The sequence below is a fragment of the Rhinatrema bivittatum genome, chromosome 1 (genome assembly GCF_901001135.1).
Source record: "Rhinatrema bivittatum chromosome 1, aRhiBiv1.1, whole genome shotgun sequence".
In the NCBI taxonomy this organism is placed as follows: Eukaryota; Metazoa; Chordata; class Amphibia; order Gymnophiona; family Rhinatrematidae; genus Rhinatrema; species Rhinatrema bivittatum.
In genome coordinates this window covers 212037483-212063255 of record NC_042615.1, presented here as the reverse complement: position 1 = coordinate 212063255, position 25773 = coordinate 212037483, and the positions used below count along the sequence as shown (strand labels likewise).

At 44.3% G+C, this 25773-nt stretch overlaps 1 protein-coding gene across 4 annotated transcripts in view; it reads right to left on the bottom strand.

Moving 5' to 3' along the window:
• The window catches only part of KIAA0232 (KIAA0232 ortholog), a 294375-nt gene extending 273401 nt beyond the window's left edge, over window positions 1-20974 (bottom strand). For 2 of the 4 annotated variants that reach the window (XM_029591550.1, XM_029591556.1), the window contains exons 1-2: window positions 20479-20974; window positions 8886-9023 (exon numbers count right to left, since the gene is read on the bottom strand). In XM_029591550.1, coding sequence (XP_029447410.1) covers window positions 8886-9023; window positions 20479-20706 — 366 coding nt within the window. In that variant the 5' untranslated portion in view covers window positions 20707-20974. Of the gene's footprint in view, window positions 1-8885; window positions 9024-13430; window positions 13547-17929; window positions 18109-20478 lie in introns of all 4 variants that reach the window. The other 2 variants (XM_029591572.1, XM_029591562.1) reach the window with 2 other exon arrangements.
• Window positions 20975-25773: the final 4799 nt, after the last annotated feature.

The following is a 25773-nucleotide window of genomic DNA, read 5'->3' as shown; positions in this document are numbered from 1 at the left end:
TAATTGACGAGAAACCCTAAGGAAAGGAGTGTTTGAATAGTCAATTTTAGGGAGGATTGAGCTATCTGTTGGGTGGAGGCCCTGATTAGCCAATCGTCCAGGTATGGGTAGACGTGGACACCTTCCTTCCTTAGGAATGCTGCTACCACTACGAGACATTTGGTAAAGGACTCGTGGGGCAGAAGCTAGACCGAAAGGGAGGACACGGTATTGATAATGGTCGTGGCCTACTAGAAACCGCAGATATTTGCGATGGGATTGTGTGATCGCAATGTGGGTATAAGCGTCCTTGAGGTCGAGAGAGCACAGCCAATCCCCTCTTTGTAGCAGAGGGAGCAGCGCGCCTAGGGTTACCATTTTGAACTTCTCTTTTTGAAGGTATTTGTTGAGGGCTCGAAGGTCCAAAATGGGACGTAGTCCCCCTGATTTCTTTGGTATTAGGAAGTATCTGGAATACAATCCCTTGCCTCGTTGAGAGGGAGGAACGGGTTCTATAGCATTTGATTGCAGAAGAAGGGATACTTCCTGTTGTAATTGAGCCAAATGGGTGGATAGACTCCACGCTTGAAGAGGCGGGGAGTCTGCCGGAAGAGTTATGAAGTTGAGGTGGTAACCCTGTGCGATAATTGTTAGCACCCACTGATCTGAGGTGATCTGCAACCAAGGTTGTAGAAAATGGTACAGTCGACCTCCTACAGGGATGTCCGGAAGAGGGGTTCGGCATGTGTTCCCTACAGGGGAGTCAAAGGCCAGCCGCAGGCCCAGGAGGAGGGGCTACAGTAGGCCTTTGCTTCCTAGGCTGACGCGGCTGAGGCCTAGTAGAGGATCGAGCTGGACGAGGCCTGGCCGATGGAGGGTAATAACGGCGTGGTCGAAAGAATGACTTCTTAGAGTCTTTCTTTTGCGGTTGCTTGGAGGTCAGCTCAGGTGGGACAGATGAGAGTTGTTTCAACGTCTCATGGTGGTCTTTTAACTCCGCCACAATCTGCTGAATTTGCTCTCCAAACAAATTATCGCCTAAGCAGGGTAAATCAGCAAGACGATCTTGAACCTCTGGGCGAAGGTTGGATGATTTTAACCAAGCCCAACGTCTGGCTGAGATGGCTGTGGCTGAAACTTTTGTGGAAGCATCGAATATGTCATAGGCAGTCCTAATCTCGTGCTTCCCTGCCTCAAATCCCTTGTGAAGAAGGGCTTGAAGCTGCGGTTGGTATTGGTCTGGCAACGTGTCAGCATAGTCTTGCATCTGCTTAAGGATGGCTCTGTTGTACTGAGTCATGTAAAGTTGATATGAAGCTATGCGTGAAATCAACATAGCTCCATGATAGACTTTCCGTCCAACACTATCTAGGAACTTGTTGTCCCTGGTAGGTGGGGTAGAAGAGTGTGGCTTAAGACGCTTGGCCTTCTTCTGCGCGGACTCAACCACAACAGAGCGATGATCCAGTTGAGGTTTTTGGAAACCTGGTGCTGACTGGACAAGGTAGGTGGAGTCAGCTTTTTTGTTAACTGGTGACACTGATGAAGGAGATTCCCAGTTTTTCTTGAGCAGATCCAAAAACACCTGGTGTATAGGGATGGAAGCGATGATTTTTGGAGCATCCAGAAATTGAAGGAGTTCCATCATCTGGTGTCTGTCATCAGCTTCAGATTGTAGTTGAAAAGGTACAACTTCTGACATCTCTTTCACAAAATTAATGAAAGATAGATCCTCAGGAGGAGATCTTTTTCTACTCTCTGTAGGAGATGGTGGTGAAGGCAAATCTGTGTCAGAAGATGTATCATCATCATCACCCCAGGTATCGTAGGGATCAAGTGGGGCTTGTAGCCCTGATGGACCTGGCTGAGGCTCTGAAGGCATCGATGGAAACCGAGGTGGAATCGGTGCCGTAGGTGGAACCAGAAATGGCATCGATGGCTTCGGTGCTGCCGATGGAATCGGTGCCTGGCGTGGAATGGATGGAACCGAAGGATATATCGGTGGAGATATACCAGAAGGCACCGATGGAACCACCCCGGAAGGGGGAATCCGGAACGGTGTTTCTCCTGCCGATGAAAATCCAGTCGGAGACGGTGGTGTTGTCGATGGTACTGGAATCACCGATGGAAGGGCCGTCATGAGCGCCTCCATGCGGCTCAGTAGCGGTGCTAGCGCTTGTATCAACGGCTCGGTGGTCGGTTCCCTCCTCGGTGGCGAAGCCGGTGCCGGTGTCGGGGGCGGCACTGGAACCGGTGCCGGAGACGGTGCCGATGGAGGTTGCAATTTCTTCATTGCTTTCTCGATGGCCTCCTGGACCAGCCGGTCCAGTTCTGCCCGGAGACCAGGGGTAACCATACCCGGCTCGACGGGAGAGGGAGGCTGAGGCATGGCCGGAGGGACCACCGTAACCGGTGGGATCACGGCCCCCGCACCCCGGGAGGGTGAGGGTTTCCTCGATGCCGGCGAACGAGACGTGGAGGGTGTCCGGTCTGTTCGCGGCTTCTTTGTCGGTGGCTCGGCTTGAGCAGAGGTCGATGGCTGTGGATCCTCGACAGGCCGAGACTTATGCCGTCGATGGCGGTGCTTTTCCTTCCGATCCCCTCGCTCATCCGGGGAAGGGACGGGAGTCAACGGCCGAGAAGCGATCGATGGCGGACGGTCACCGGAGGGTTGACGATGATGGTACAACTTCGACGGTGCCGGTTCCGAGGACGTCGATGCTATCAATGGCGTTGGGGTAGATGCATGGAAGAGGAGCCCCATCTTCTCCATCCTGGCTTTGCGACCCTTGGGTGTCATTAAGGCACATTTGGTGCAAGTCAGGACATCATGCTCACTACCCAAACACATTACACAAACCCTGTGGGGGTCTGTGATGGACATAGTCCGGGTACAATCCGGACAACGGCGGAACCCCGTTGCCATGGCCTGAAGCCAAAATTTAGGCTGGGGATCGGTAAGTGCCAACAGGCCTCAAGGGCCAAAATCGACGGTAGTCGATGGAAAAAGGCAAAAAACTTACCGGGTTCCGTAAGATGACTAAAAATTTGTCGAAGGGAGACCCCTGAGGGGCAAATTTTCTTAGGAAATTAACTTCCAAATTCCTGTCAGGAACGTGGTTAGAGAGCTCCTTTCACCGCGTGGCAACTGCTGCGCGGAAAAAAGAAGACTGAAGGGAGACCCTGCTGGCTGCAGGGTCAGTGCCTTGCTGGGCATGCCCAGTAGGGGCCAGTCAAAGTTCTGTTTAAACTTTGACAGAAGTTTTCCGTGGTGGGCTCCATCCTCGATGTCACCCATTTGTGAGGACAACCATCCTGCTTGTCCTGTGAGAATAGACGAAACTTCACGAAAAAAGGAAGAACCCGTACGAGGGCTACCCTGAAGTCGGAAAAATCGCAAAAAAGGGATCCCGCCAGGACAGCACTTGGATCTGACGAGCAGAGGAGAGAAGACCAGAAGACAGTCTTAAGCATAAGGGCCTGCAGGGTGACACGACGAACAGAGCCATACAGAGGGGACAGCACCACCGCATGAAAAGTTTACGACGGACAAGTGGGCGAGAAGGTCGATGTAAATGCCTTGACGACCCTGAAAGTCCAAGTCGCACACGGGTGGCCACTCAGGGACGACCTGCCACTCGACCCAGGAGAAAGCAGAGGGGGTAGACTGGTTCGCGCCGAGAATGAAGGAAGGATTCCTCAGAGAGACTGCCTCAGAGAAGAAAAGACTAAGGAGATTGGTGCGGAGTACGCCGAAAAACCCGACTTCGTACAAACAAACCCAAGCACGTTCCAGATGCGCACGTATGCCAGGGAGTCTACAGTTTCCGGGCCCGGAGGAAGGCGAAGATGGCCTACTCCGAAAAACCCTCACACCGGAGACATCGCCGTTCAAGAAGGCAGGGCGCTAGACAAGCGTGAACGGCCTGGTCGAAAAAAATACAGGGCCCTGACTAAGGAGTCGAGGAAGATGGCGTGGCCGCAGGGGTCCGACCGTCGCTAGGTTGAGAAAAACTGTGAGCCAAGGCCTGAAAAGGCCCCTCGGGCGCTACTAGAACCATGGGACACCGGTGGAAAACTATCCGTCTAAGAACTGTCCCGACCAGAGACCACAGGGGGGGGGAGGGGGGGAGAGAGTAGAAAAAGACGTTCCACCGGCCAAGGGAGAGCCAAGGCAACTACGCCCGCCGAGCCGTGGTCCCTCCAGCGGAAGAACCAATCTACCATGGTATTGAGAAGAGTCGCCATGAGGCCCAGGTGGGAGGGGACCACCTGTCGATGAGAAAACCATGGTTGAGCCAAGAGTTCCCACTCCCCGGGATCTAGCGACTGACGGAGAAAGCAACCTGAACATTCCCCTAGCCCGTGGAGTGGGAGGCCACCGGGCACTGTGGACTCCGTAATGTGCCAGCGAGACAGACACTGGCCAGGTCCCCTGGGCATACTAGGAGAGGCAGACCACTCCTCAGCTTGAAAGACTAGCATCCGTGGGCACTATCGTCCACTGGGGAACTTGGAGAGGTAGGCCCGGTAGCAAAAGAAAAAGAAGGGGGAATCCACCCCTGCGAGACGGCGATGGTAGAGCCCAAGAACGGGAGAACTGTGTGAGACTGTTCTGCCAGTGGCTGCCAACGGGACAGCAAAGTTATCTAGAACAGTCGTATTGGAGCAAGGGCCCAAGGGACAAGGGCGAGGGTAAGAGCTGAGGAGCCCGAGATCTGCAGGCAGACACAAGCCGTCAAAGAAGGGAGCAAGGGCAGACTGAGAACGGACAAACAACTTGAGAACCCGCACACAAGGCAAGAAGACCTTGCCTACCCAGGTGTCGAAGCGGATTCTCAGGTACTCTAACTCCGGGAGGGCTGAAGATTGCTCTAAGAGAAATACGGTATCCACCCCAGGGACGCAAAGAAAGCTAGCCCGCGATACACCGACTGCCAACAAAGAACCTCCGCCTTGGCCCTGACGCGCCAGACCCCTAGATAAGAGTAGACGAGGAGTCCTGCCCAGCTGAGAGCTGCGGCCATCAACACCTAGACATTGGTGAAGATGCAAGGTTCCGTCGCGAGATCAAAGGGAAGCGTCCAGAACTCGGAGTCCCGGCAGAGGATGCGAACACGAAGAGACTATATGGCAGCCACGATGAAACGGAAAATGGAACATGCCAGTGAGAGAAACGAGTGGGCTGAGGAACGCCCTGGGGGGAGGACGGCACGAGTATGTTCACAGGGTGTGCATGCGGAGAAGCGGGAACTGAGAGCCCGGGGACTCTTGTGAGGTCTAAGAGTGAACGAAGAAAATAGGATAGTGGCCTGCAGCAAGTACGTTGGCTGGAACCGGGGCCTCCGTGCCCAGACACAGGAGCTTGGTGGGGGTTAGCTCCACCATATGTCGCAGGGACCGACCACCAGGGGAAACTGAAAAAAGATCCCGCCAAACACGAGGAAGGCGAAGACGTGCCTGTGTCTGAGAACGTCGAGGACCCCCTGGTCCGACCGGAGCCCGACCCAGTCCGTGGAGAAGAGGGAGAGGCAACCGCCTCAGAAGGGGACCGAGGAACGAGGCAAAGATACTCCGGAGTATGTGCAGGCGTAAGGATTCAGCGCGTGGGCTAACCCTCACGCAAGAGAAGGCACCCACAAGAATGCTGAGACAAAAAACTGCGATCACGAAAGACAAACCCCCCTGAGGAGACACCGTGCCAACGTGGGGTATACCGACCCTGGCCTTGAAAGCGTGGACTAGAGGGTATAAAGGACCAGGATGGTTACAGACTGGCCACCGGCTGCTGATGGCCCCTACCGTCCCCTAAGGAATCCAAAGTCTCTCAAGGTCCTGGACACGGAACTGCTTACCTCTGAATGGCAACGTACCCCACTGGGCGGAGGAGGCCAGAGCGGCCGACCAGTGGCGCAGCTACAGGAGCCGTGTGGCGGACATCTCCGAGGCAATCGCCTCCGGCTAGAGGCGGCGAAGGGTCGAATGCGCAGCCTCTGGCCACAGGAGGTCCCAGGCGCAGAGGAATTTTGCCGATGACCCCATGAGAGACCTGCGCACAGCAGGAACTGCAGCAAATAGTGGAACACATCCCCGGCGCTAAAACATCAGAGTGCGCTTCAAAAGAGCCTCGCGAACCGTGGTCAGCAGGCATACCGGGGCCGCTTGAAAACCGGAAAAACCCTCCTGAAACGCGACCGCAGAAGGCGTCCATGGAGTGATTATGGGTTGTTATGTTTTTTTAAACAAAGCATGCCACCTAGAGGGGAGCTCGTTCAGGGCACGGCCCGACCGGGGAGCCTGCGAAACCACAGGCGCAACTGTTTGGGCGGGGAAGGAAGGAGAAGGCACTTGACAAAACCAGGATCCCGCCAGGACCGGGGCCACATCCGTGGACAAGAGGTGGCACCAGGAAGATTAGCTAACGCACCCGGGTTGGCTCTAGGATCCGGGAGTACCGGGATCCGTCGGGGGACAGGGAGGGGGCACCTCCGGGACCACCCGCGCCCCAAGGGACCCCGGGGGCTCTGCAGCCGGCCGAACTAGCAACGGCACGGAGCAGGGAAATTTTAGTTTACTGATTTAATTAATTTTTCTTTTTTTAAATGATTTGTCCCCGGGGGGGAGGGCAAGGAGGGGACCTTCCACCTCCTCCTGCATGCTCACTAAAGGGAATTTACGCAGGAGGGGAAAAAACCAGAAAAAACAATCCCAAAAATCCCGGGTGGGGGAGGGGAAGGGGGAGGTGAGGGGGTGAAAAAAAAAACCTTCCTGGGGGGCTCAAATCGGGGGGTAGCTGCAAAAAAAAAGTCGGCCCCCCAGCCCCAGGGAGCTCCGAAAACGGAGCAGATAAAAAAAATCCAAAATGGCCACCGTTCCCGGGCTGCCCGACCCGAGAACGGCCTGGCCAAGCTCTGGGGACGGGATCCCCGGGCTAAATTTGCCTTCCCCTGCCGAGGAGGGACCTTCCCCACCCAGCAGGGAGGCATAGAAGGAACCCCCCACGGCAAAAACTCAATGGGGGCTGGCAGAAAAGAGGCAAGCTGCCTGCCCGCGGCAAAGATAGAGCCGCTCTGAGGAGAAAAAAAGGCTGCAGAGAGAAAAATGATTGATAGCCTGCAGGGCCGGAGAGAACAGGGGGGAAACCTGCTGCCTCCTGCCTGTCTGGCTGCCGGTTCAAGGCCTGCTATGACCAGAAAAATTAAAAAATGCTGGTCAACTGCTGCAAATAAGTTAGAGGAAGGTGAGTACCTGCAACTTATTGAAGTTTAAAACTTTTTTTTTTTTTTCCACTGAGCGCAGCAGCGGGTTAAAAAACCCTCTCGGCAGCCAGAGGGGGGGGGAACGAGACCCCGAGAGCCTCTGTCCCCACACCTGGAAGCGTACATGGACTCAGGCTATGCAGCGCAAAAGGGGCAAAGCCCCCCTGAGCCCGGCAAGAGCTGGGAGACAGCCGTCTCCCACACAGAAAAAAAAAAAAAATCAGTAAAAAGTAAAAGTCTTTTTTTTTTTTTTTTTTTACAAGAAAGAACGAATAGAAGTACTTGCTTGAGCCTAAAAGAGAAGAAAAGACTGACTAGCCTACAGCAGAGAACCGAAGGGGAGATGCTACACCTGCTGGAGACAGACGAATACTGAAGGGTTAGAGCAGGGGTGGGCAAGTCCGGTCCTCGAGGGCTGCAAACCAGTCGGGTTTTCAGGATACCCCTAATGAATATGCATGAAATAGATTTGCATACAACTGAGGCAGTGTGTATGCAGGTCTCTCTCATGCATATTCATTAAGGATATCCTGAAAAGCCGACTGGTTTGCAGCCCTCGAGGACCGGAATTGCCCACCCCTGGGTTAGAGGATAGGCTCTGTCCTGATATAGGGCATCCTTCAAGTTTTAGTCTGTCTCCACCTGCTGGAAAGGAGGCTCAACCACAGTCTGGACTGATCCAGGTACGTACAGGGAAAGTATAGTTTCCCTTAAAGTCCCTTCTCCAATTATCAAGTCAAATTTGATTGCATCATGATCACTATTCTCAAGTGGACCCACTACTGTTACATTTTGCGCCAAATCCTGCATGACACTAAGGATTAATTTTAAAATACCGCTCATCTGCTCTTGGACCAGCCACTCCATGAAGCAGTCATTTATTTCATTTACAAGCTTTTCCTCCTTAGCATATCCTGATGTGACATTTAAAAAAACACAAAAACTGAGGCAAATTCCAAATGCAGGCACCCGAACTGTTATTCTAATGGCATAATAAAATCATGTAATAATCCAAATGACTGCTCAGAATCACTGACATATTGACTCTGTAGCGTTGTTTACCATTAGTCACCAGGCCACCACATGGTTGTCCACAAAAATGTCTCAATGTATTAATTGTCTCAAATTTTTCAAAGATTTTTTTTTTTTTGCATATAGAAGTCTGTAAAATCTTGTGGTGATTTTTAACATATCTCTTCTTAGCCATCTCTTCTTTAGGCTCAGTACAGCTCCTGGGCCCCTTGATATCTGATACAGATGGCTCTGACTTATCCAATCTAAAGAACTTTTCCATGTGCTTGTGTTTGATGGACTATCTTCCCATAAGTGCAGCATCCTGAGATGTGGTTGTGCACAAGACATCTCTTATAGGGAGTCTGTGACTGACTAGATGCAACTGCACTTGTGACACTTGCAGAAGCCACTTGATTTCTGTTTGTGAACCAACTGGCTCTGCGGGGGAAAAAATAGAACTAAAAGTCCTCGTATGAAATGCCTGCACATGCTCAGCAGAGCTATGAATGTTCTAGAAGCTGTGAATTCAGCGATACCAGCCACAGCTCTACTGAAATCACCCAGAGAGGACTCTCATCCTGCTTATTCTCAGAAAAAATTAACAGTTTACTGAAAGCGTGCATAAGAACTTACTTCATCAGAAGCAGAGCGCAGACATTGGACAGCTGCCTGTTTCTTCATTTCCTCTAGAGTTAAATCTGAACACCTTTTTTTGCTCTTTCCCCACTTCTTGTAAGCTCCTTTTTCCCAGCCCAGGAAGATGTCATTTTCCTAAAGTGAAACAAATTATAAAGTCTTAAAAGGAAAAAAATTGTGTTGAACTTTAGAATATTGAAGTATGCTTTGATTTCAATAAATTCAGTATTGCTAAATTAGCGGAAGGTTAAAAAAAAAAAGCAACCTGAAACTGGAGGGAGGGGGAAGAGTATTTTATTTCTGCAAAAGTTACAACATAATTAAAAGTTTCATCTATTCTAATTGATTATAAAACTTCACTAATGCATATATGTATTAAGCTGAATCTTCCTGGAATGTGTCAGACTGGACTATGGAAAACATCCACAAATTCATGAACAGTACCTGCAAGAAAGAGTTTTACTAAAATAGCATGTGCACAAGTACTTACTGTACTCTATTCATGATTCCTTTACTATAGTAAAATATGAGAGCTTATTAATGTTTAGTTCATTTAAAAATGTGTTCAATACCTTAAGACATTCCAATGACATTTTTGACTGTGTGGTACGAGTAATTGATCCTAAGTCATTCTTGTTAAATTTATTAACAAAGTGTTCCTTGAATAAAATTGAACCCAAGAACATGAATTTCCTTGCTGTCCATTCCTGTTCTATTAACTCCTACAATAGTCATGACCTATGGGAACTATTGTTTAGATAAAGCAATGGTGACCAAAGGCTTCAAAAATTGGAAACTGCACCACAGTATTTCCTGTCCAACTCCCATCCTAGTGTGAGCACTTTGCAGTGCTGCAATTCATGATCTGTAATACATACATTAATAGACTTCTAGCATCACATTCTGGAGTGGGAAATTCCTAGGTGCCAGTTAGCTTAGGCACCTAAAAATTTGGTGCCTGGCACTAGCCCAGGAAAAGTCACAGAAGACTGGAATGCCTCCTGCCTAAAGGAAGGGGGAGGGAATGACAAGAAAATAAAGGCAGCAAGAAAAGCAAACAAAGCAAAAAAATTACAAGGAAAAACATTTTCCTCCCGTGGCTCCTAAAAATTGGCTGGTGTCAGGTTTTCTAAATATTTCTTTCAACGTCCATGGCATGTCTACAAAGACCAAGGAGTTCTGTATTAACAGGCTTACCCAAAACATTCATGTAAAATAAAATCAGTCCCAATTGTTGCAGATGCTAAAATGGGAATTTTGCTGTTGTATTATTACACTCCTCAGCAGCAAACCAGTGGGATTCTCAGCAGTTTGGAGAATTCATTTTCCAAATGCTGTATCAGCGCCTTGCACCCAAATCTAAAACCAAAACCCATACAGCTTCCATAGAGACATACTTTTCTGTATACATAGTACAGACTGCCCTACCTGAGAGTGGTTACTGGAGTTACAGAGGGGCAGAAAAGAAACACTCAACTTGAGAAACAGTGGCTGGATGGTCAGAACTAAAAGATTTTAAATCTTACTAGACCTGGCCAAAGCATAATACTGCAGTCCATAAACAGATTCATATTTAAAACTAGGGGGGGAACCCTGAAAATTACAGGATTGGCAATTTACCAAGAATTTTGTAGTTTTTCAAAACCCAACTCTTAAGGTGGCACATACATAGGCCGATGCAATCCTGTGAGCTCAGGCTAGCACGCAGATTAACCCACGGTTGGACACATGTCCATAACCCCTTATGCAATGAGGGGATTAGCACATCCAAACCAGTGCGTTGCTAATATCGCTCATCACATGTAAATCCATGTTGATGAGGGTATCAGCTAGTTTCCCCTTATGTCTGATACGCACATTTTTGCCCTGGAGCTGGTGTTAAGTCTTTAAGAGCCCCAAAAATTTACAGATAAGCAGTGGTTCCTCTGACTTAATATCATGAAAGGAAAAAAAAAATAGAATGTCTTGCTGGTTGTCAGGTTAGGAAAACGAACGCTCAATTTTACGAGTGTCCGTTTTCCTAACCTGTGCACAGCCACTTCTCCTGGGCGCTCGATGCTGAGGCAGCGCTAAGGGGGGGGACGGGGGACGGACACAATTTCCCCTAGAGCAGGGGTCAGGAACCCATGGCTCGCGAGCCAGATATGGCTCTTGAGGGCTGCATCTGGCTCGCAGACAAGTGTCGCCACACTTTCCAGTCCCCCACTGACCCAGCTGCTCCCCGGTCCTCCTCCGCCCGGGCTTAAAATGCTGTCCAGCCTGGGTGGAACGCGGCAGGACAGCTGGAGTCAGCGGCACCGGCGTGCTCTCTTCTTCCCGCCCCCCCCCGGAAGAGGAAGTGGTGAGCATCGGGTGCGTGCGCGGGAAGAAGAGACCACGCTAGTGTGGTCTCTTCTTCCCGCCCCCCCCGCGGCCCAGAAGAGGAAGTGGAGAGCATCGGGTGGTGTGCGACGAAAAGAAGACTGCAGCGCGGCTCGGAGGAAAATGAAGAGCTTCAACCGCGACCGATGGGACTCCGCCTCCGCGAGGGCTGAAAATGAAGGAGGTTAGCGTTGGGAGGAGGCTGCTGCTGCGAGTTCCCGGGGTGGGGGAGAGAGAGAGTGAATGAGCGAGCAAGCATGTGTGTTTGAGATCCTGTGTGTGTGAATGAGAGATTGCATGTATGTGAATGATTGAGAGCCTGTATATGTGAAAGAGAGTATGTCTGTGATTGAGAGCCTGCCTGTGAGAGAGAGAGAGAGAGAGCATGAATGTAAGTTTACCATTGGGAACCTGTATGTGTAAGTTTGTGATTGAAAACCTGTTTGTGTGAAAGAGTATGTGTGTATGACTGAGATCCTTTGTGTGTGAGAGAAATCATGTGTATGTATGATTAAGAGCCTGTGTGTATAAGTAAGAGAGAGATCATGTGGTCTGTGTGTGATTAAGAACATAAGAACATAAGAAATTGCCATGCTGGGTCAGACCAAGGGTCCATCAAGCCCAGCATCCTGTTTCCAACAGAGGCCAAACCAGGCCACAAGAACCTGGCAATTACCCAAACACCTAGAAGATCCCATGCTACTGATGCAATTAATAGCAGTGACTATTCCCTAAGTAAACTTGATTAATAGCAGTTAATGGACTTCTCTTCCAAGAACTTATCCAAACCTTTTTTGAACCCAGCTACACTAACTGCACTAACCACATCCTCTGGCAACAAATTCCAGAGATTTATTGTGCGTTGAGTGAAAAAGAATTTTCTCCGATTAGTCCGATTGAGAGCTGATTTAGGTGAGGGAGCATGTGAGTATGTGATTGAGAGCCTGTGTGTAAATGAGAGAAAGAGGACATGTTTGTAAGCATGTGAATGAGAGTCTGTGTGAGAGAGAAAAAGACAGCATGTATTTATGTGATTGAAAGCCTGTGTGTGTGTAAGCGTGAAAAGATAGACAGCATGTGTGTAAATGTGTAATTAAGAGCCTATATAAGTGAGAGAAAAAACATGTGTATATGTGAGTACTGAGAGCATGTGTGTATAGGTGTGTCATTGAGAGCCAGTGTGAGAGAGAGCGCTGGTATGTGACAGAGAGGAGAAAGTTCCAAGCAAACCACCCCACCTCCTGCTAATTCAGAACAATCTCAGGACACCTGGATATCAAACGTTCCCAGGTATGCAGAGCAAAAAAATGTTTGTATCCTTATTATTTTTCATTACTGGGTCTTTGTGTCTGCTATTTTGAAATATTTTGTTGGTATCTGGAAATGTTTTATATGAGTTTTTAATTATTGGATATTCCACTCATCAGCTGTTTCGAAATATGTTCTTTTTGTTAGTACAGTTTTACTGCTGATGATTTTATATTTCTTGATTTGTTTTATAAGGATGGGTGATGTTTCTTTTTTCCTTTGTTACACTGCATACAGAGACTCTGGCTTGTTGCAGTTTCCAATTCAGTTTTTTCTGCATGCTTCTTGTTATGCGTTTTGGTCTCTTTATTCTATGTTAGGTGAGGGACAGCACGTGATTCAGGTGAGGTTTTCTGCTGGCGTGTAGTTTCTGTGTAGGACTCTATAGCAGCCTGACTTGGTCCGTTTTCCTAATAGGAGATGTATTGGTGTCTTAAGGCCTGGTGTAATATTTTCAGAGACATATTGTACTTTAAAGTGTGATCTTACATAAAATGCACACATTTACTTGTATTTAGTTTTAAACATATTGTATGGCTCTCATGGAATTACATTTTAAAATATGTGGCGTTTATGGCTCTCAGCCAAAAAGGTTCCTGACCCCTGCCCTAGAGCCTCCTTTTTAACGCAGTAGCTCATTAGCTTACTACATCACGCACTCGGGAGAGGTGGATGGGCGCACATTAGGAAAGCAGGTGCTCAATCATGAGACGCCCATTTTTCCCACATGGATATTGCATCAGCCTGACAGAGTCCTGCCAAGTTATCTGCTGAGATGGGCATGCACATTTAATATCATTCTTTCCTCGTAAATCTGACCAGAGCGCAAGGCATCACAATTGACAAGCCTGAGGCTATTCTTATACAACTCACTTTTGTGACCTAGAGGCAGCACTTTCCTGTCCAGTCTTCTGGTCTTTTATGGGGAAGGACTTAAGTATGTTGCATGAAGCAGCAGCATGACAGAAAGTAAGTAATATGCCCCCCCCCTGAAAAAAAAATGCAATTTAACTGTGTAATTTCTGAATACAGATTTTAAAGAATTTTAATATTTTTTTATGGGAAAAATGGATATAGTTTTAAAACAGCTTAACTGTATAAGTTAAGATTTCATAACTTATCTAATTACTGTAACCACTATATGCACGTGTTAAACAGTTCCTTCCTTATGAAATATTCTGAAGAACTTGCTATCACCATACATATTGTCTATCCTTCACAAATCCAGCTTCTGAAGTCATAATTTGTGTCCGGGATAACAGATTGGCTCCAACATTTAATAAACCACTGCTGCTAAACCTCATTCTATGATGTACTACTTTACTGCTGTCCAGTGTACCTGTCCAGCAGTTATTCAAAATTGGTAAGTATGGCTGTATATGGATTTAAACTTTGGTCAAGTTTCACAGATGAGATACAGCAACTCATTTATACTTCGGTGTAGCAGAAAGGCAGCAAGACAATGCTGATTGGTTTTTAACACAACAGTGGCAAGCTTTGCGCTATGCTACAAAATATTCTGCTACTTAAAATTAAAGGGTAGTACATACAAGGTGATTTTATAAGGCAATTAACATGATTCTATAAACTAGAGACACTCACACTAGTTGATATGAAACAGAACAAAGAAATATGTTGTGCCATGAACCTACATCTTCACATCAAAATCATGTGATCTGACCATCAGCTGTGGCTGAATGAGCAATCCTAGTACTAAGGGCAGCATGCAGTTTCAAAAGAAATAGACTTGTATGTGTCCCATTGCTCCCTCCCCCACACATAAAGGGAAAGTCTCCTTGAATGCTTGCAGCACCACCAACCATTCACTACCTTGTGTACCACAGAGGCCTGGGCTCACTGAACCAGAGCTGGGTATATTTTAGAACAGGAAGAAAGGTGTTGAGAGCCCTGCAAAGGGAGAGACAGGGAGAAGGAAAGTGCACAGGAAACTCATACCAGAAACAGGAAGGATGAAGAGAGTAGAAGAGTGAATGACTAAAAGTAGTTACAAGGAGGGACGAGTGAATGGGCAAGAAGGATTTATTAAAATTAGTGTCACATTTTCAAGCCAAAAAAACCCATCTTATTAGCAAACTGCTTGGGAAGAGTGTATACCACTAATCACCCCCTCCCCCAATTCCCTGCAGTTAGTTGTAAATCAGTCTAAGCCTCAAGAAAAAATAGTGTACTATATAGGGAGGTGAAGGGCACTATAACCTCTATATAGAAATCATCTCAGAATAAAATGAAGCCGTTTACATTAACAGGTATTCTTTGATAATAGCAGATCAAACCGTCACATCAGTAAGTTATACAGTCATCACATGCCTCCACTATTACTCTATACCACTTCTAGATGTATACAGCTTGGTTTAAAAAAAAAAAAAAAAGTACCCCTGCTCTATGGAGCTTACAATCTAGTCAAGATAGAGATAAAACAAAAGATTTGGGGAAATTCCAGTAAACATGAAGAGAGCCAGTGTTTAATATTTAAAAGTAACCTCAAAATGTAGGTTTTAGGAGGGACTTGAACATAGCTAGAGAAGGGGCATGATGCACCAACTCAATCCAGATATTCTGAGTACCTGGCACAGCAAGGTGAAAAGCATAGAATTAGAAGTTGGCGATGGAAGGAAGAAAAGGACATAGAAAAATAAGAGCACCTTATTCAAAGAAAGGAGATCATAAGAAGGAAGTCTGAGGAGCTTCTGAATAATTTAGAGGGAAAGCTTTCCAGCAATGCATGTGGGTTCTCATACATATTAAGTCCCAGTGTTCTCAGTTTACATTAGCCAAACTTACCAGAGGCAAAACTCCCCAAAGGGAAGTGGATGAATTGTGTGACATTCTGCTGTCATCACAGAACATTTGTTACAGGTAAGCAAACTTACTTTCTCCAATGACTAGCAGATCAATTACTGCTACCAATGGGACTTCCTAGCAGTGTTGTTAACCATCCATAAATTTATAGATTGTCCATAAGAGATTCATAAAGTGGACCTACTCTTAAGGCCCATATGTTTTTTCAGTGCAACCACACTTCGCTCTTTTCCAGCTCCCTCTGACATCACAGCTGTTGTAGACAGGTGTTGCAAGATGCAGTTGAACCATGGCCCATGCTTTACATGATTAAAAAAGATCCTTTCCTGATCCTTTACTGCAGTACCACAGCAGTCTAACCACTGTGTATACACAGACACCCAAATAAATGTGCTAGTTTCCTCAAACATTTGTTTGATTTATAGTCCACTTTTTCGACACTTCAAAGCGGATTACATGCTTTGGATGCTTCATAATTTGAGGCCTAAGATTGAGTGATTTAAACGTGGGGATAAAGTATATCCCCCGTTTTGCTCCAGCATGGGTCAGATGAGCAGATGAAAACTTATGCAGAAAGAATCACACTTCCAGATGCCCCCCACCCCAGTTACACATGTATAGATGCAATTTATCCATTGCTGCAACTTAGCATCTCTCCTAGATCTCACTTTGTATAACATGTCTATATTTAGAGTCAGATACTTTAACATATAAGTTTTTTTAAAAATTGGTTATAGAATGAACCGGGTCCTGTAATTTACAATGTGCATAGATCTAATGTTCAAATATGTCCATGCTTATGAAAATCAGAAAAAAAAATCAAAACTTGTGTGTTTTCTTTGTATAAGTAAGAAGCTGCATGGTCAGTAAACATCTGTCACCCAATTTCTGCGAAAAAAAAAACCTGTCACTGTCAGTATATAGTTTTTAAGAAGTTGGTAACCTTGCTGGCCTAGTTGAGGACAATTGTCAAGGGAATAGGAAAGACTAGATTTGTAAACAGCCAAAAAAAAACCATGTATTTAGAGGGAACTTTCATTTTGTCTGAATTTTTGGCAATAAGAACAGCAAAAACAGGGAAAAAATCCTGAAATATTTTTTAAAAAATGGACCCTAGGAAAGACCAAGCTGGGTTTGATCTTTCAAACAGGTATTGGAGGATGAATAGTCCCAACTTAGAAAGCTATAGATGCCACATCCACATAAATTATGAATGTGTACAAAGAATGCCATACTGCAACCTTGCAAATCTCTTCAGTGGAGGCAGACCTTAGAGATGGACAAACAGTTAACGGAGTCAAGCCTGCAAAAGTACAATAGTGGAAGTTGCAGTCTGCTAACTAAATAAATAGATATGGCGTTTTGTCAGATGAGGTCTGTTGGGATCAAAACAAACAAGCAATAGAAAAACTTTTATGGGCTTGAGCCACTCAAAGGGGAGTTCTTTTGCAGTAAGTGGAAGATTACTTCAGCCTTAAGGGGAAGCCTGAGAAAAAAAAACATTGGTAGGATGTTTGACAAGAGTGGAATTCTGATTCCACTTCAGGTAAAAACTAGAGATCATTGTAGAGCACTACTTCATTATGATGAAATTTAGAAGATTAAGTTACAAAGACCTTATAGCATAAGGTAAATAAGTCACAAAAGCTCACCAATACTGTGAACTGATGTGATTGCCACAAAAAAACAAACAAAAAAAAAAAAAAAACAATGACCTTTAAAATTAAGTAGCTGAACTGATAAGATTCAAGAAACCCAAAAGGGGGCTTTTATTTACAAGACTAGAACCACATTCAGTGCTCCTTGACCGAGGTAAGAGGGTATGGTTTCAACTAAAACAAGCCCCACATGAATATGCGAGCTGGTTGTATACAAAGCAGATTTCCTTTTACAAAAGTGACATTAAGTATCGATTGCACTGAACTGAACTCTGACTTGGTTTTCAGATCAGAGTGAGATATTGAAGGTATTCAAGCAAATTGAGTGTGACAAGAAAGAAAGAATCTAGGGGATTTATTCTCACAGCATATAGCAAATCTCCACTTTAAACCCTTCAGACACCTTCCTAGTAGCTAGAGCTATTTAAGACACAGAGAAATAAGGGGATCTAATATCCCTCTCAACATCCAGCTGTGAGGGCCAGAAACCATATGCTGGGATGGAGCAGTGACCCAGGTTCTACGTTATCAGGACTGGAAAAATTCCCAGCCTGATTGGTTCCATAAAGGGCATCTCCTGAAGAGAGAACCATATCTGATTCAGCCAAAGGGAACAATGTGGATAACTGTTCCCTGATCCTTTATAACAGAGGTGGCCAACTCCCATCCTCGACAGCCCTAAACAGGCCAGGTATTCAGGATATCCACAATGAATAATCATGAGGTAGATTTGCATACAGAGACAATGCAAGCATATCTCTCAAATGCATATTCATTGTGGACATCCTGAAAACCTGGCCTGTTTGTGGTTCTCAAAGACCATCTCTGCCTGATTTAAGATCTTCACACCAGAAATTGAAGATACACATATAGAAGTGTCTGCTGCTAGCCTACCTTATGATGATCTCCTGGAGCAGAAACCTGATACTTTCCAGTTTGTGAAACTTACAAACAGATCCACAGCGACCCCACTCAAGGAAGAGTTTGTTATATCCTATCCAGGGAGCACTCATGAGTCCAGTAGTTGACAGAATCTGGCAGGCTGTTGTCCTTTCCTTTCAGATATGTGATTCCTAGATAAACCCCATTAGAGAAGGCTCAATTTTATTCCTTGATAATCTCCTAGCACATGAGGGATTTCATTCCTTCCTGCTTGTTATGAAAAAACATGACCAACTTATTTATGAACCAGTACAATGTTATTGGTCACTTGATTTTGGAAAGCCTTTAGAGTTGTCTGCACTGCTCTTAACTCCAAAAATCTGATGGACATTTATTGAAGGGACCAAAGTCTCCAACAGGATGCATCTGTCTTGAATACATGTCAGTGAGGAGAAGTTTGGAAGGGAAGACTATTGGCCAAACTGCAACACAAACATGACAGCTTGAAAAAGACCATATGGCCTATTTAGTCTGCCCATCCATACTAACTGTTCAGCTCTTCAAGCCTATAAAACCACCACAGAAACAAACGTTAATTTTCAAAAAAACAGTAAAATGGATAACTTGTCTGGCTAAAGTTAGCTGAATGAGTTATCAAGGATATTCAGTGGGATAAATATCCCGTTGAATATCCTTGAATAAAGTTATCTGACTACCTTTAGCCAAATAAGTTTAAACTCAGCTATCTTATACTGCTGGTTAGGTTTAAAGTTATCCAGGTATACATATGTAGATAACTAAGTTTGCATGGCTATATTTAAAGAATATAGCTGAATTAGTATCAACTAAGATTAAGCCAAGGAGTCTAAGCTCTTCCATTACAGAAATGGAATTCTTGAGTCGTCTGATTTCACTGAGATTAAAGCCGTTGGGCTTGTCTTATAAGGAGATGCCTCATAAGAGTTACTTATATAGTGGCAACTAAGGCCCAAGTACCCTCAACATGGGCCATGCTGATGTATGCTAACTGAAGTCTCACTATGTCCACAATATCATGCATTCTGTCTTCTGGGAGATGAGTCTTTTGCCAAGATCTATACGCTCCAATTCGAGTGTACAATTTTGAGCAATTAAGGACAAACCCTAATAATTATCAAACTCGGATAGTAATTTGTCTGATTCATAAGAGAAAGCAACTAAATCAGATCAATGATCCATTGAGCCAAGCATCCTGACAGTGGCCAATCCTGGCCACTTGAAAGTACCCAACAGATCCTAATAGGGAGATTCATCCCCTATTGCTTTCTCCCAAAAGCAAGAGGAGGCATTCCTTAAGCCTACCCGGCTAATAGTAGCTAATGGACATTTCTCCAGAAACTTGTCCAAATCTTTTTTAAACAGTTGTACTGATTCATTGACATGCTTGTCAGAGAACTATCACACACATTTTGATGGAGCCAAAAACTATGAAAAACTGAAAATAAATGAGCCTTTAGCTTGGAAAACAAAATAAAATTTCTAACTGGAATCAATCTGAAGATACAGCTTACAATAAAAATGTGACTGAATTTGAAATAGAAAATTAAATTGATGTGCTTATGCTTAAATGAGAGACCTGCTGAAAGAATATTCTAATTTTAATATTAAATTCACAGCTTCAAACCCCAAATAAATCAATAAACTCGATTTGTTGACATTTTAGACAATGCATTAAAAAAATTCAACTGGTTTGCAACAGTTTTTTCTGTTATAATATATGATAACTTGAAGTCAAGATAGTAACCAGGGACCTTTGTTTTCAGCTTTTATTTTATTTTGCCAGGGAATTTTAATGTGTGAACAAAAAAGAAATCAGAGAAAAAAATGACTTTTCCACTGATTTTTTTTTTCCTGTGTGTTATATCAAAGTAATTTTCCCACTGACTTGTTATAATATTGAAAATCCCAGGCAAAATGAAATACTGAAAAGAAAGGTCCCTAGCAGTAACATACCGCACTAACCCATTAGTGTAGCATCTTGTTACATATCAGCAACACTAGGAATCACATTTCTGTACAAAGCCTGCATTACCACAAAAAGAATCACCTTAGGTCTCTCTCCTTCTCTGGCTGGCTATAGTTTGGGGGGACATTGTAAATATGACATACACTGGCTTTGGGAAAGGAAGTGCATAACATCCCCATGCAACAGACTGAACAGGAATTTGGTTCTTATCTACAAAACTATGGGAATACATGCAGCCTTTTATCAGGACGGGATAATGTTTGAAAAGAGCACCAAGGCATGATAATTGCTAAAACTTCAGATAATGTACAAGGTCACTAACATACAGAAACCTTCCTTTTACACTGACTCAGTTCATGCCGTATTTAAGTCTTTTGTGTGGGATAACAGGGTATGTAGAGAGAGCAACAGAGGCTACAATAGGAGAAGAGTCAAAACACACAAAACAGAAGATAGCCAAACTGCTTACGCTGATCACAAACCACAAATGTACAAAATTTTCACAAAGATACAAGTATACGCATTCACTGTACAACATTTAAAATCAATTAAATACCTGTTCTTGCAGGTCGTAGTCATAGCTATCATGCAGAAGAAGACTGAGGACATATCTAGTGTAAATCATGGCATCAATACCACACTTCTCCAGCTCTTGTCCCAGCCAGGTCTGCACTGGGTCCAAAGCACGAAGCATAGACATTTCAGAAACAGAATCAGGGCCTGGATAAGAGCTTGAGGAGCCTTCAGATGGCAAACCATCCACAACTGTACAGATAGGGTGCATGAATCTAGGTAGTTGGCATCCTTAAGATGTGAAGCATTTCCTGCAGTCGATATTCCGTCAGTATCTGGAGGAGATTTTCACTCCAGTAAGTTGGAGAGAAGCTTTCTTCCTAGGAGAATCATTTATATTGCTGGCAGTTAGTCGTCTAGAGACGAACTTCGCTCTTCGCATGACCACTGATTAAACTGATCATAAATAGTAAACACATGTAGCTGTGTTTTTCTACCTTACTTTCACATCAAGGCCAGAATAACCTCTTCAGGAGAACCTATAAGGGGAGAAAAGATAATAGAAGTCGTATATCCAAAAGCTTAATTAAAATTACACATTTTAAAAGGGCTTTTTAAAAGGCAAACTCCAACCCCCAAGTCAGTTTTAAGGTGCCTTTGTACATAAAACTGACTTTGTTAAAGAAATATTTTGGGTCTGTTAAAGTCCTCAGTTTTCATTTCAGAGAAAACCAAATCTGCAGCCAAGTTTTTCAAAGCTAGCAGGTTATTTGCAATTTATACCACCCTTGATTCAGTAGGACAAAATAAGACCAGACTAAGTAACATCAACAAGAGGTTTATTACTCAACTCAGAGAACACTGAAATCATTAAAATTCTGCACTTTTCTTGTATTTCATTTCATTCCTGAGGTGAAATATTCCTATCGTGCCTCCTACTTAGCCAACTCAAATTGTAAACCAAATTAAATCTAGGTGCTCCTGAGCAGCAGTTAGCAGAAATTCCTACATATAAAAAAGTGACCTATTAAAAAGTTATGAATTCAGAGAAAACGTGAACTAGGGAGAATGGTAGTACAGTATTTTTAGCAAGCAGCAACTAGGCCATATTGCACCATACAATGAATATATAAAATATGAAAAGTAAAAAGTAAAAAGCAGAGAATTATACCAATATAAAAAAAACAAAACAATTTACAAGTAATAAAAAGCATTTCAGCTATAAGATTAAAATTTCAAGAACTAGTCAATAGATATTGAAAACATAAAATAGCCCTAGCATACAGTAAATATTCAAAGGTACTGAGTTGTTTGTGGGACAGACTCACACTAGAGAAAAACCCAACAATCAATATTAAGTATGACCAGGTAAGCAAAATATTTTATAGTTAAAACTGTCCCTGTATTCACACACTGGTGGATGCTCACCCCTTATAAGGCAAGAAATTTCAGATCACCACCAGTAGCCAAAAAAAAATAAATCTTTTTATATTTTTACACTCAGACTTGTTCAAACCCAGCGATACGAGGTAGAAAATTTTCCCACAGAAAAATTCTGTGGAAAAAGTTCTCTTTTCTAAAAGTTAAGAACACGCCATACTGGGTCAGACCAAGGGTCCATCAAGCCCAGCATCCTGTTTCCAACAGTGGCCAAGCCATAAATTTAGTTACCAATGAATGGAAGCCAATGGAATATTAAGCAACCTTGGCAATTTCAAGCTTTCAATTTATTTTGCTTTTATTTAAACCAAAATAAGGCATGCATTTATTAAACTAGGCTGCCATGTATCCACATACTCAGACCGATACTGTAAAATGTGCTCAGCTGAGCGCACTGTTTAACCCACTGTTGGATGCGTGTTTTCAATGCACGTCCACTACTCCTTATACTGTAAGTGGTTTAGCGTGTCAAAAACACGAATCCAACCCCCACCTAAACTAACAGCATTCATCACATGCAAATGCATGTTGATGAGGCTGTCATTCGCCGACACCGAAAAAAAAAATGTGCGACCGATCCATATATTTTATGCTCAGAAATTAGCGCCTGGCGCAGGCGCTAATTTCTGAGCAGCCAGAAAAAGTGTACAGAAAAGCAGAAGATATGGCTTTTCTGTACATCCTCCGACTTAATATCATAGCGATATTTTAAGTCTGAGGAAACAAAAGGTAAAAAAAAAGTTCAAAAAAGTTAAGAAGTGCTGGCGGGTCAGGTCAGGAAAACAGACGCTCAATTTTACGACCGTCCATTTTCTTAACCCGTGGCTGTCAGCAGGTTTGGAAAACAGATGCTTGTAAAATTGAGCATTTGTTTTCTGAACCCGCTGACAGTTTCTCTCTCCTGAGCTTCCGCTGCTAAGGAATGTGCTATTGTCCCTAGCACCTCCTTTTTAGTGTGGCGACTCATTTAAATACATGATCATGTGCCCAAGAGAGTTGGCTGGGCACGCATTGTGAGAGCAGACGCACAAAACTGAGCACCCGTTTTCCTGCACACTTTACAGAATCGGCCTGTAATTGCATAATGTGTATTAATACTCATTAGCGTAATGTAGTAAATATCCCCTTGATTTTTTTCCCTTCTCCTAATCAAAAATTTCATTTCAAACTATTTGGGTACTTGAAAACCTGAGAAATTAATATGGATAGCTTAAAAAAATATATAGGGGAAAATATGCTAAATCAGATGAAAATCTACAGTGCTTGTAGAAGTCTTCAATCATTTTTCACATTTTGCTGCCTAAAAAATACAAATCAAAAAGCATTAATCTATACTTTACACTTTCATTGTGTTAGAACAATTATAGAATATTCCAAAAGCAATTAAGAATAAAAAACCCCAAGAAGTCTTGATTGTACAAGACTTCACACATTTGACAACAAACCCAAATTAGGTGGTTCAAAAATCTGCCTTAACAAGATACATAAGCGAAATAGAGCCCAACAGTTTCTAATTGCAATAGCTGAGGTGATTCAAATATTCATGGATGTAGAATCAAGTTGAATTTGCAGCCAAAGTCAAAACATAACCAACAAGTTGCTGCTGAAAGACATCCAGGATAACATTATTCAAAAATGCAGATGGGGGGAAAGCAATAAGAAAATTTCAATGTGTTTGAATATCTCTTTGGCACTGTCAGGTCCATCAATGTAAAGTGGAAACATTTTGGCAATACCAAGACACTGCTGCAATCAGGCCATCCCTCCAAAGTCAGTAGCTGTGGGTTAAGTAAACTGCAGCGGAAAGGCCTAAGATTGCAAGGTCTAAGATTACTTTAAAAGAATTTAAGAGGTCTCTGGCTGAAACTGGGGAAAATGACTGTTCAACATTTTCAAAATTACTCCACCAACATGGCCTGTATGGGGAGGGTAGCAAGAAGGAAGCCACTGCTGAAGAAAAAAGTCATATATGCCATGCCATGTAGTGCTTGCAAAGAAACATTTAGGGGAACTGCACACAAGAAGGTTTTGTGGTCTGATGAGACAAAAGCAGAAATTTTCTAGTCAGTGTTGCACAATATGGTTAAAATATTCTTTTTACCTGATAATTTTCTTTCATGAATTTGCAGTAAACCAGTCCATTACACTAGGGATTTCCCCACTTCAGTTGACTGAGACAGAGGGCCCCCATGAGCTAGTTTTCAGCTATAACAGGGGAACGGCCACAGGCCCTTGCCAGTAGTTTACTGTCAAAGCAACCGGCCCCCTGTCTTGCCCCTTCTCATTTAGATTTAATATTTTCTTTGAGGTGAGGTAGGGAGAGGATGAGGATGAGAGAGAAAGAATGAATAGTTATTTGCTCAACTATTTATGGTCCCTGTACTGGTCTAGCAGGATTCAAGAAAAGAAAATCATGGAAAAATAATTTAACTTTCCTTCTTGCCTGCTAGACCCGTCCATTACACTTGGGAGACACAAAAGGGTGAGAAGACAGTGATGCCTTAAAGATCCCAAATCCAAAAGTTGCATCTTGGAAAAACATGTGCGGGGGGAGGACCTGCAATGGTTCTGTCCAGGATGCCGGCTGCACCCTTATAGAGTAATGTGTGGAGTGCCCCTGGAACTGCCTACCACACAACTGATTCCTTAAACCCATCTTGCTAATGTGGTCTTGGAAGCTGCTTCTCTCCTTTTCATTCCCCCCCCCCCCCCCCCCAGAACATGTTCAGCCTGATAGTGACACTGACTGACTCAGAAGAGGAACAGTACCTTCAACAGCCATGAGGGCAATGGCCTTGATTGATTATTGAGCAATCTCTAAAAATGTTTCTCTGCATGAGCAGGCTGTAACTCCAAAATGCATCTGGTGAAACATACTTAGAAACATAGAAACATAGAAATGACAGCAGAAGACGACCAAACGGCCCATCCAGTCTGCCCAGCAAGCTTCACACATTTTTTCTCTCATACTTATCTGTTTCTCTTAGATCTTGGTTCTATTCCCCTTCCACCCCCACCATTGAAATATCTAGCTTGATTAGTTAGGGGTAGTAACCGCCGCAATAAGCAAGCTACACCCATGCTTATTTGTTTTACCCAGACTATGTTATACAGTCCTTATTGGTTGTTTTTCTTCTCCCCTGCTGTTGAAGCAGGGAGCTATGCTGGAAATGCGTGATGTATCAGTCTTCTCCCATGCCGTTGAAGCAGAGAGCCATGCTGGATATGCATCGAAAGTGAAGTATCAGACACATTTGGTTTGGGGTAGTAACCGCCGTAACAAGCCAGCTACTCCCCGCTTTGTGAGTGCGAACCCTTTTTTCTTCTCCCCTGTCGTTGAAGCAGAGAACTATGCTGTATATGCATTGAAGGTGAAGTATCAGGCTTATTTAGTTTGGGGTAGTAACCGCCGTAACAAGCCAGCTACTCCCCTCTTTGTGAGTGTAAATCCATTTTTCCACATTTCCTCTTGCTGTTGAAGCTTAGAGCGATGTTGGAGTCACAGTAAGTATGTGTATGTTTATTGAATAAGGGTATTGTCTCCAGGCAGTAGCTGTCATTCTGGTGAGTCACCCACTCTTCATTGGCGGCCTCTTGACTTTATGGATCCACAGTGTTTATCCCACGCCCCTTTGAAGTCCTTCACAGTTCTGGTCTTCACCACATCCTCCGGAAGGGCATTCCAGGCGTCCACCAACCTCTCCGTGAAGAAATACTTCCTGACATTGGTTCTGAATCTTCCTCCCTGGAGCTTCAAATCGTGACCCCTGGTTCTGCTGATTTTTTTCCTACGGAACAGGTTTGTCGTTGTCTTTGGATCATTAAAACCTTTCAAGTATCTGAAAGTCTGTATCATATCACCTCTGCTCCTCCTTTCCTCCAGGGTGTACATATTTAG